The following is a 12,522-nucleotide window of genomic DNA, read 5'->3' as shown; positions in this document are numbered from 1 at the left end:
ACTGTAAACCCCAGGTAATTAGTAAATAATTAATCAGTAAATTAATTATTATTTAAAGAAATTAAAAAATTAAATTTTATAGTTTAATAAAGTAGAAATAATTAAAATATAATTTTTGACACTAATTTTAAAGATTTTGGCCTAAAACTAAACTAATAGACCGAACCGATTTAACCGGATCTGAACCGGGCCCAAAGCCAACCCATATGAGCTTTGCTTTGGCCTCCCTTTCCATTCAACAAAGCCATTTACGCAAGAAAGAAGAGAGGAGAAGATTAAGAACGATATCGAATCCCTTATTCCTCTAAAAATTCAATCGTCCATAACTTTCAATCCGGAGCTCCGATTGATGAGCCATCAGCAGCCACACGTTCGTCTCAAAATTTTCTACAAAATCCACTAAACAATTTAGTAAGAGAGTCATGTTTTTTCACCCAGTTCTCCCCTCTTCAATTCATGATTTTGGGTTTTAGTATTGAGAGATTTTGTGATTTTGATGGTTTAGGGGTACTCTAGTGGTAGATAATCACTGGATTTTTTCTATTTGACTCGTGGGTAACGGTAAGAAAACCCTAACCCTTGTGAATTAGTGATTTAGTGAGCTCAATGTTGATTATTGTGATATGTATGAATTAGATTGTGTATCTTGTTGAATTGGAGTTAAATTGGTGGATATTGGAAGCTTGGAATTGAATCCTCAGAGCTGAAAATTCAATTGATAATGAGTTGGAGCTTGGAGATTGAGCAACGGTGGATAATTGAGGTGTTTCGGGCTTATGGAGGAATCAGACAAGGTATGATTTTGATTTTTCGTAATTAATGTTTACTGTCACGTGAAAACTTAGGCTAGAAAACCTTAAGATAGGAATGAACTGAATGAATTATTGATGGATTATGTATAAAAGATGAATGAATTTGTATATGTTGAATTATGACTTTGAAGAGTATAAAATAATCATATTGTTGATGTATTGAGGGTTGATGGAGGGTTTGTGAAATTGAATTGAACATATTGGTTGAGAAATGTGTAGTTTGATTTTGTAAACGATTTAATATTGGAATGGTTTGATTCTGAAATAATTTGACATTAGAAATAATATGAATGACTGAGAGGTGTTTGGTTTGGTAGTTGGGAACCTTGAGGGGTGACAAAAGTCCAAGTTTTAGAAGAGATGTTGCCAAAATTTTTATGAAAATAAGAGACTTCGTTTGAAGTGGTTATTTAGAAATATTTGAATTTTTAAGAATTTTATAATTTGATTTTGAGTTATTAAGAAAAAGATTATGTTTTGAGTTTTCTTTATTTAGAAAAGAATAAATTGTGTTTTGAATATGAATTATTGATGAACAGAATGGGAGGAATGATGATGATTGATGAGATATGATTGATGAATAATGAGATATGATGATGATTGATTTTTATATTAACTATGTGGGCACCTTTACTATGTTGAGAACCTCCGGTTCTCATTCCATACATATATTGTTATTTTCAGATGCATGACGTGAAGCACCGTACTGAGCATTTTGGAGACTCTTGGGAGCAAAGAACTATTTTGGGACTTGGTGTTTGTATTTGGTTTATGTTTATATATGTGTATAGATTCTCCATCTTGTATATATAAAGATTTTGACTCTCTTAGAGGTTGACTTGGAGAAGTTTCGCAGGTCGAGTCTAGATCTTGATTATATAACTATCATTTGGAACTCTACTTTTATATATATACTTTTAGAGGTCGTAGCGCCTTACCTATTTACATCCTAAATATAAAGTTCTGTGTGGTAAGGTGTTACAAGTAACAACCCAGAATCACGTAATCCACGTATTCCAGGTGTAGTGTACCCAGATGCAACTGCGATATGAAAACAATGTGCAATTACATATATCGGGTACTGCATAACTGGAATGCACATTTATTGTCGGGATATGACACTTTGAGTATTTTTGTAATTTTATTTTAGTAAATAATTTTTTTGTAATTATTATATTTATTTAATTTAAATAAAAAAATCTTAGAGATCATGATAAACTACTATAAGAGTAAGGACTATTTTGGTCATGGTTTTTTTCATTTTAAAAAAATGAAGTACGACTATACTTATCTCGTTTACACTATAAACAAGATAAGTTATATATAAAAATTGGTAAAAAAACTATCCAAAATACATATTTCAGTAATTAAAATATTTATTTTATTTATTAAAAAATCACAAAAATTAACTAGTGAAGTGACGCTTTAATTCCACCCACGTGTTCGTGATTTATTGGTTTTTTATGAAAACATCTAGCATAAGAAGGGATAAAAGTGGACCGGACTATCTGACGAAGCTTGTGATTCAACTCATTTTATTAAACAAGCCAGACTTAGATTTTATCCTATTAGTTAAAAGGGTAAGAATATAAGCTTTAAAGAAAAGCTTATGAAACTCATTGAGTCGACTCGTCAAGATATTTTTTTGTAAAAATAAATTAATTCTCAATTTAGATTTTTAATTATTTACTTGTATTAAACACAAAATGAAACTAACAGGAATCAATACTCAATAGTCAAGACTAGTTAAGATTATAGTTTTTTGTTCAAAGAAAAAGTTTATATATTATAAATATGGTTATGATGTGATACGTGTTCAGGAGGGCATTTTTGTCATTTTGGAGCTAAGGGGCGAAATGATAATTTTATCATATTCAAAGATTTGAATACTAGAAGAATTGTACCATGCGAGTCTTGGACATCAAGAAAACCAAGAGTCCGTCTCAAAAACAGTGGTGCTGAGAGGGCAACAACGCACAAGGCCCAATAAGCTAAATCAGGACAGCAAGAAGCGTAATAATGCTTTTTAAATTCAATGGGAGGCATAATTTATTATTGATTTTCGAATATTTAGGCCTTTATTTTAAGTTTGTTTTGTTGTTAGAGTTTATTGGAAGATTTGATTTACTTTTAATTTGCTTAGTAGTATTTTTAGGAATTTTAAAATTTAAATCAAATATGATCTAATCTAGTAAGATCAAATCTGATTTAAATTAGTTATCATATTTTTAGAATTTTAAATTTAAATCAAATCTGATCTAATCCAATAAGATCAAATCTGATTTAAATTAAGTTATCTTATCTTATCTTTTAGTTAGTTTGTTACGGGCCTATTTAAACACCTTTGATGAGATAATTTACACAACTTTAATGAATAAAATTTCTTTAGTGCTTTATGCACGTTTTATTGTGTGAGAAGTGAGGTGAGTGATTTGCTTCGTTTGTTGCATGAAGAAGATTGAAGGATCCAACACTAAGGTGATCTGCATGGTGGTTCTTTCCGTTTTTGTCCCTCTAATCTAGGTTGTCAAGGACAAGTTCTTTGAAGGTCTAGTAGGAAATCCTTTCCGGTGATCTAGGTTGCTAAGCACAGGTATCTTAGAAGTATAGTAGAAAAAATCCCATTTATCTATTCTTTTGTTATTTCTTATCATGATGTATGACTAACGATTGATATATAATAAATTATACTTTACAAATTATGAATTATAAATTTTAAAATATATTCAAGGACAATTTAGATTTTTTAAATTTATTGTTTTGAGTTATAATTCACGAAATATACTTTTCAAATGCGCTTGTGAGCTTGTTGGGCTTTAAATAAACTGGACTCGAGCCTGAAAAAAAAAAACCTGTGAAAAGTAATAGGTCTAAGTTTGAGCCATCTATTTATAATATAGGTCATACTCGTCAAAGGTAAAGTTCGAATCGATTTGATCTATTTTCACCCCTAACCACGAAGAAGTTGAGAATCTACCATGAATTAATATATAAAATAATATTACTTTAATTTAATAAAAAATAATAACACATTTATCATTTTGAATAATATACGAAAATCTTTAGGCTGTTTAGCTAATACTAGGGCTGGAAGTGAGTCTAATTAACTCATGAGCCAATTTGACCTCGACTCATTAATGGACAATTTAGATTTTTTAAGTTTATTTTTTTGAGTTCTAATTCACGAAATATACTTTTCAAATGCGCTTGTGAGCTTGTTGGGCTTTAAATAAACTGGACTCGAGCCTGAAAAAAAAAAACCTGTGAAAAGTAATAGGTCTAAGTTTGAGCCATCTATTTATAATATAGGTCATACTCGTCAAAGGTAAAGTTCGAATCGATTTGATCTATTTTCACCCCTAACCACGAAGAAGTTGAGAATCTACCATGAATTAATATATAAAATAATATTACTTTAATTTAATAAAAAATAATAACACATTTATCATTTTGAATAATATACGAAAATCTTTAGGCAATTTAGCTAAGACTAAGGTTGAAAGTGAGTCTAGTTAACTCATGAGCCAATTTGACATCGACTCATTAATAGTTCGATAAGCTGAATTTATGAGTCGGTGAGCCGAGCTTTAGTTTAGATACACTCAGCTCATTAGCTCGTGAATTAGCTCGATTATATATATCATAGTTGTTAGAATTGAACCGTGATCGAACCGATCAAGTTACTGATTTATTGGTTTATTGATTCAATCGATAAATTACTAATTGAACCGATAAAACCGATCTTACATAAATAAAAAATAAAAAATAATAAAATAGAAAAATAAGAAGGGATAAAAGTGGACCGGACTATCTGATGAAGCTTGTGATTCAACTCATTTTATTAAACAAGGCAGAGTTAGATTTTAACCTATTACTTAAAAGGGAAAGAACATAAGCTTTAAAGAAAAGCTTATGAAACTCATTGAGTCGACTCGTCAAGATATTTTTTTGTAAAAATAAATTAATTCTCAGTTTAGATTTTTAATTATTTACTTGTATTAAACACAAAATGAAACTAAAAGGAATCAATACTCAATAGTCAAGACTAGTTAAGATTATAAATTTTTTATTCAAAGAAAAAGTTTATGTATTATAAATACGGTTATGATATATGATTAACGATTGATATATAATAAATTATACTTTACAAATTATGAATTATAAATTTTAAAATATATTCAAGGACAATTTAGATTTTTTAAATTTATTGTTTTGAGTTATAATTCACGAAATATACTTTTCAAATGCGCTCGTGAGCTTGTTGGGCTTTAAATAGACTGGACTCTAGCCTGAAAAAAAACCTATGAAAAGTAATAGGTCTAAGTTTGAGCCATCTATTTATAATATAGGTCATACTCATCAAAGGTAAAGTTCGACTCGATTTGGTCTATTTTCACCCCTAACCACGAAGAAGTTGAGAATCTACCATGAATTAATATATAAGATAATATTACTTTAATTTAATAAAAAATAATAACACATTTATCATTTTGAATAATATACGAAAATCTTTAGGCTGTTTAGCTAATACTAGGGCTGGAAGTGAGTCTAATTAACTCATGAGCCAATTTGACCTCGACTCATTAATAGTTCGATAAGCTAAATTTATGAGTTGGTGAGTCGAGCTTGAGTTTGGATAAACTCAGCTCATTAGCTCGTGAGTTGGCTCGATTATATATATCATAGTTGTCAGAATCAAACCCGTGATCGAACCGATTAAGTTACTGGTTCATTAGTTTATTGGTTCAACCAATAAATTACTGGTTGAACCGATAAAACCGATTTCACATAAATAAAAAATATAAAATTAAAATTTTCCTCAAAGGATCCGATCCGCACACTAATAAGATCGGATTACGAATTTTATGTACGTATCTGTATATCCATTTTGCATATCAACGGATCCGCAAAAATAAATAAATAAATAAATATTTTTTATATTTTATTTCAACTAAAAATTATTATATATGTTATATTATTTTGTTTTTATTATTACAATGGATAAAAAAAAACACTCCTTTATTAATTTTTTTTTTCTTTCTTGCCGAGGCACAACTAACCTTGAAATTAGGTTTATCTAGAAAATTCAAGGACTCAACTTCCACACACCACACAAAAACTCTTATCAAACACATATAGCTAATTACTAAATTGTCCCTGCACAGGTATATATATAGATGTATATTGTATGCTTTACTCATTCAGTACATATATCAATATATCTATATATATAGCTGTTTAGTTTAATCATTAAGCCATGGCGGGGAAATCTCTAACCGGGTTTTGCTTCATCCTCCTCCTCCTCGTTGTTGCTCGTAAGTCATTAATTACTTCATATACGCACGCACGTATTCCTAAGTCATGATTATATATAACATAATTATAATAGGGGGTCAGCAACTTTTGTAATTTTTGGTCAGCACTTAACTATCAAAACAAAAGTGAGTGATCTCCCACCATTAGATGTAATCTCACACCATTAAAAATACTATTGATGGCTAATTGATGGTTACAAAACACCAAAATTGCTGGCCCCTAGCATTCCTCTTAAAAAAATTGTTGATACCTTAATGTTGGTGCGTGTAGAGGAAATGGTGGTGCAAAGTGAGGCAGCAACGTGTGAGAACCTGGCGGATACCTACAGGGGACCATGCTTCACCACTGGAAGCTGCGACGACCACTGCAAGAACAAGGAGCACCTGCTCAGCGGCCGCTGCCGCGACGATTTCCGCTGTTGGTGCACCAGAAACTGTTAAATTACGCATCATGAGCTACGTACGTAGATCGATCCATGATGCTGGATCTGAACTAGCTGGCTAGGAGCATATATTATATACATAAATAATACTTCTAGCACTGCATTTATATATGTTACTATTTTTGTATGTGTGTATTGTATTGCACTATTGCGTAGTACATAACGGATGAGTTATGTACGTGCGTGATTAATAAAATTTCAATTTATATATAATTGTCTCTGAATTTTCTTCATACATATATGATTATCAATTTTAGTTTTATGTTTGATATACAATTTGATGACAGATATAATATATAACTATAGGGAAATTGCAGTACTTAGAATTTAATTGTGTTATATGTACGGCGTATTATTGTTGAATTTCATGTGTCATATTGAACATCTCACTGACCTGGCCTGTTAATCTGTTATGGTTCGTTGATCTAATTTATTTGGTAAAACTAGATCTTATTTTTGGTAAAATTAATTATACATTGGACTAATGGACAAACCAATAAAAAATAAATAAATAATGGGAGAATCCAAAGAGAAGTGGGAGCGGGTCGGCGGGGGAAGGGAATAATTAAGTTAAAAATTTAAGTAGCGCAAGCAACTTTAATTCGTGTGATTTTATTTGAAGTATGACATTATGAATTGGAGAGGATATGAAATAGAAGAGAGTTAGTTAATAACTGAGAGTTAGTTAGTTAGTTTATTTGTTAATAATAGGTTTTTGTTATTTTAGTTTTATTTGATTATTCGATTAAGGATATTGTACAAGAAGTTACTTGCACGGGTTGTGAATTGGCCGGTCTTGATGGCGACGGGTTGAACTCTTCGAGTGACGGGGTGGTATTTGCAAAAACACTCCAACGCCTAAGTTAGAATGGATCTAAGAAGTATAAATATGGAATAGGATTGCGTAATGTATTTGAGGGAGTCTTTGACTCCCTTTATATAGTTTGCGGTCGTTATCTTTTTCTATCTTATTGGTCAATGGTTATTGGGCTTACCTGGACCGTGATGGTGACCCAGGTCCAGGTAATCGGGTTCGGTGGTTGCTTCGTAAGAGGACCCGGAGGTCGGGTCCGAAACAGTTGTCCTCGGAGTGAGAGTGAGAGTGTTTAGTCTCATCGCTGTGGGCGCTTTGGTGTGGTCATGAACTCATATCGGTGTGTGTCATCCGTGGTTTTCGGCCGAGGTCGGAGAATCGTGGAATGCCTAGATGCCCCACCGCCTGTTCGTTGGTTTTTCCGAAGGGAGGGGGGTTTCGCTAGTTGCGGTTCACTCAGCGCCATAATGACATTTAATGCCAAGGGAAATTTTTTGGATTTTTCAATTTTTCCCTCCAACTTTTCGTATTTTATTTGAAACGTTGGGGTTTTGCTTGTAATTGTGCCTTTTTGCTTTATAACTCCCCCTGCTTCTCCCATTTTCTCTTATTCCGTATTTCATTCTTGTTGCTTGCATTTTTTGTTGGTTTCATTCGCGCGTTTGCCTTTCTGCCTTTCATGCTGTGTTTCCTTCTCTACTTATTTCAGACGATCAGGTGTGTATTTTGCTCTGTATCCTCCTTCTACTTGCTTGTCTACTTTGTTTTTTCTGTGTTTTGCTTTCGATTGCTCTCTGTTTCTGCATTTCTCTATTTTGTGTTTTTTTCCTAGTGCTAGTGGTAGAGAATTAGGAGGTGTATGCCACTGTTTTTGGCGTGGTTCTGTCATGAGTAGGAGGGGAAGAGGTTGTCTTTTGGGCTTCCTTTTGGGTGCACTTTAGTTAATGATTTTCTTCTCGTTTGGTCCTTGGGGGTGATGATGGTGCCCTCCCCTTTCTTTTTTAGGTATGGCGCGACGGAGAAGTGAGGGTCCTAGGGCTCCCGTTGTCTCGGCTGGCGGCGTTCCAAACGTGTATTATTGGGTGACCTTCGACATGTGCGGGATGCTGTTGCGAGTGACGGAGGCGGACCTCCAGATGCTCTGTGATGAAGGGGATGTTTGTGGGGTGGTGATGTGGAGCATCACTATGAGCTCATGCTCCCTGGGGTGGATGAGAGGGTCTGCTATATAAACCATGACTCCCTTGAGTTGCCGATTGGATGTGGGTCTATGAATCCATCTTCATGCAACTGGGGGAGTGGCTCCCTTTCTCGGATTTTGTGCAGGCGCTACTTAATCGGTGTTCGGTGGCGCCATCTCAGCTGCATCCTAATAGTTGGGTGACCATCCGAACTTTTGAGTTAGTTTGTGAATACCTGGAGCTTCCTGCTTGGGTGGAGGTGTTTTTGTTCTTCTTTTTATGTACCCTTCCGACCAAGGAGGAAAAACATAAAAGGGTTACATATTGTTCCGACCAAGGAGGGAAAACATAAAAACGTTCCGGGTTCATCCGAACTGACAAATTTTTGGGTTATTTGAAGATTCTTTTCACGGGTTTAAAGGAGAATACTTTAAAGTTTGTCATGCTCGGGGGTACCATCCCTTTTGGTTGACCTTGGAGGGTGAATGTCGGTATGCAACGTACTGGAATTTTGGAGCCAGTGCATCGTACTTGACGCGTGTCTCCCAAGAATAAAGACATCAGCGATGTTTTGTGGTTGATTTTCGGGGAATGGTCGTTGAATCCTCGGGACGTCATGGGTGATCCGGTGACATGCCGAACTTACATTGGTGTGTGTTTAACTGCTTTCTTTGGTAACTCTTTGGTAACTTTTCCCTTTTTCAGTTCAGATGGCCGGTGGGTTGACCAACTTGGCGAGGTTGAAAGCTGCCATAGCCCAAGAGAAGGGTGAGGAGGGTTCTCCATCAACGCCTCAGTCTCGGCCTCAGGCAGATTCCCGAACTTTCTATCAGGACATGGTTTCGACCGGGGCGGTTGGTGTCCCTTCGCCCAGGCCAGTTGTCGGTAGGGCCGAAGAGGAGGTTGTTGTGGTTTTATTTGCCGAGGTGAAATGGAAGTGGAGGAGAGTGGCGGAGGGGAGTAGAAGGGAAAATGTGGAGGAGGAGGAGGGGCTGGTGCCCTCTGTGGCGGATCGGAGTTTTGATGCTCCGGCCTTCATTGATCAGCACCTCCTTCCCGGTACAGAGGAGTTTTTCCACGACTGTGATGTCACCGGCCAGACGAAGTCGGTGTACTAGGACCTCCTTCGTTCCACTGTTATCGTCCGTAAGGCGGAGCCGGTGTTGGCCCAGGTGGGGCTTTTGGATGGAAAACTTTGCCAGTCCCAGGCGAAAGCCTGGAAGTTGAAAGAGAAGCTGGAGGTGGCAACGTCAACTCGTTTGAAGGCCGCCAAAGATGCCAAAGACGCCAGCACCAAACTTCTCCATATTCCTGAGGTGGAGACTTCGCTTCTCACTCAGCTGTTGGGTGAACGCAAGCGGGCCTCAGATGCCAAGTCTAAGGCTGCCATCGTACTCACCGAGGTAGAGGCTCTAAGGGCCAAGGTGGCAAAGCTGAAGAAGGAGAAGGGGGCGTTGCTGGAGGATATCAAGGGTGTGATTTTGACTATTGAGGAGACCATGAGGGCCTAGGCTTTGGTCCTTGCTTCAGGTGTGGATGTGTCTGTAATGGGTCTGAAGGTTGTGGTAGGCTTAGAGAAGGGGGGTTGAATCTATGCCTTCCTTTTAAGTTGCAGTTATGACCCTTTTAAACAAACTTTCAATTCTGATTATATTTGTACTCAGTAGTAGAAATTTATGAGACAATTTATTTTTGTCTCATGAATATCAGAAAATAGAACATAGCAGAGAAGAGAGAAGCTAACACCAGCATGTATCCTAGTTCGGTTGCCTTGTGCTATGCAACCTACGTCCAGTCTCCTCCACAACTATGGAAGAATTTTCACTATAGTTAACAGTATTACATACACCAATTTCACAGGATTGGCCCAATCCTTTCACACTCAAGTTCTAACCTAACTTGACATTGGCTATGCTAATACCTAACTATTCACTCTTAGTGCTAACCCAACTAAGAAAGGGATACCTTACATGTACAAGATACAAGACACAGACACACCTAAAGAAATCTGAAAATAACTCTAGGCTTTTTTCTCAAGTGTATCACTCAACCTTTTTTCACTCATGGCTTTTACCTGAGCTTTCTCACAATGCCTTTTCTCACAAAAAATTACAGAAAGATAAACATAGAAAAGTACATCACAATCTGTAAAACATGAAGGAGATTGACTTCATCAACAGCCTATGTGCTATGCAAAAAATCAGATTAGCAAGCCTCTGATTCAGTTCTTCATACTGGCGGAATGCACCTTTGATTAGGAAACACTGTCCAGTTAGATGAACTTCTTCAAAGAGCTCTTCTCAGAACATACACCTCAGATTTACTGGTTTTCTCTCTTTACTTCTGAATGAGCAGAAAGTCTTCTTTTATCTCCTTGCATGTTGTTGGGTTCTTCTTCCAAAGTCAACACCTTGAGCCTTGAGCTTCACCAATCCACATATTCACTTTTTCTCATTAAACCTTAGAGTAGAAACTTTGCTTCTGACTTCCCCATCTTGACCGAAAGCCATAAAGCAGTAACCACAAGAGTCTTCCAATTGTCAACTTGATCTGAGCCCTTAAAAACTAACTTGGTCCCCAAGACATGTTTGAGACCGTAAATTTACAGCAGAGAGAAACAGAAATCCTCTTTTCCATATAGCTCAAAACGGAGATACAGAGAGTTGAAGATGAAGAGAAGAAAGTGTGTTGCATGTAAAAGGAAATGGGTTACCTTTAATCCTTTGATCTTTTCTTGATATGGCTTGAAATGGTTGATTAGACCTTACCCCTCTTTGCTTAACCTTCTCTTTCCTTCTTCTTTCATGACTAGCTTAGGGACTAAGCTCTCTTTCTTACTTTTTATGAGTTCAGTGATTTGACTAAGACAGAGAAGAAAGGAATGTTGCTTTGGAAGCAATGAGAGAGAGTGAGGACTTCAATCTTATACGAGAAGCTTGGTGGGATCAACTTGGATTGGTGGACACGGGCTTGGATCGGGTTTGATTTGCTTGGCCTGTTGGTTCCTTTCTTTGTTTCTTTTGGGCTCCACTTGATTAACCAACCCATTATCCTTGATGTTTTTATTTTCATTCTATTTGGGCTGCTTGATTGAATTTTGGCCTGCAACAATTGATAAATAATTAGCAACATATTATTATTAACACTCAACACTAATTATTTCTTTTACCTAAAAATAATGTTTGTCATCACTAATCAATTTAGTTAATTTCTTAACTCAACAATCTCCCCATTGATGACAAACATGATTTAAGCAATAATCAAAAGGAAATGAATTTGAGTAAGGTTTAGAAACTCCCTTTGATTTTTGTCATTTGCTTCTATATTGCTCCCCCTTTCCTTTTCAGGATTAGCTCCTCCTGGATTTATGCTTTCCTCTTTGATCCTATTTTACATTGTACTTAAAGAGAGCATAATAAAGAGATACACACATTTATCTTGCTTAAAGGATATCAAGTAAGCAACACCACATTATCAGCCAATCATCAAGCTAATATCAGTAGCCAAAAGATTCAATCATGTGAAATCAAGTTTTAATGCAGAAATCAAACAAAAATCCCAAAAGAAATACTAGTAGCTTGCAGCAATGCCAAAAATCATAAGACACATTTACCATCTAGTATCCATCTAGTATCCTATTGCTATTACTCCCCTTTTTGTCATCAAGGGCGGATAATAAGCATGATCAACAAAAACAATGTCTTGAACCCTGCAGGAAAGAGTCAGATCACAGTGCAAAGTACTAACTCAACTATCAAAAGTGCAACAGTATTTAGAGTTATTACATTCATCCAAAATAAAAAACAGTTTAACAGTAGCAAAAGAAATAGAGTTTATGAGACAAAAAAAAAAAAAGAGTAGCAGCAGCAGTTTTCATGAGACAATTTCTAGGCATCAGAACCATTCTCCTCCGAATCAGCTTCCTCTTCAACATCAGTGGCAGGGTCTTCATCCTTT

At 35.7% G+C, this 12,522-nt stretch overlaps 1 protein-coding gene and 1 long non-coding RNA gene across 2 annotated transcripts; both read left to right on the top strand.

The window, feature by feature from the left end:
- Positions 259 to 1,653, top strand: LOC110265429. The gene is made up of 3 exons (XR_002351576.1): positions 259 to 561; positions 637 to 794; positions 1,497 to 1,653. It is a non-coding gene; the product is annotated as an uncharacterized LOC110265429 (long non-coding RNA).
- Positions 5,986 to 6,829, top strand: LOC107614352 (defensin-like protein). The gene is made up of 2 exons (XM_016316566.2): positions 5,986 to 6,127; positions 6,399 to 6,829. Exons 1-2 carry the CDS (start codon positions 6,070 to 6,072, stop codon positions 6,566 to 6,568), a joined length of 228 nt encoding a protein of 75 aa, XP_016172052.1. The 5' UTR covers positions 5,986 to 6,069; the 3' UTR covers positions 6,569 to 6,829.

The sequence above is a fragment of the Arachis ipaensis genome, chromosome B08 (genome assembly GCF_000816755.2).
Source record: "Arachis ipaensis cultivar K30076 chromosome B08, Araip1.1, whole genome shotgun sequence".
NCBI lineage: Eukaryota > Viridiplantae > Streptophyta > Magnoliopsida > Fabales > Fabaceae > Arachis > Arachis ipaensis.
This window is presented reverse-complemented; position numbering and strand designations above follow the sequence as displayed.

Bases quoted from the DNA above. Each gene is read 5' to 3' on its own strand.
- LOC107614352 (XM_016316566.2), top strand. From the start codon at position 6,070: ATGGCGGGGAAATCTCTAACCGGGTTTTGCTTCATCCTCCTCCTCCTC. The intron at 6,128-6,398 runs GTAAGTCATTAA...TGGTGCGTGTAG, and splicing joins CCTCCTCCTCGTTGTTGCTC to AGGAAATGGTGGTGCAAAGT.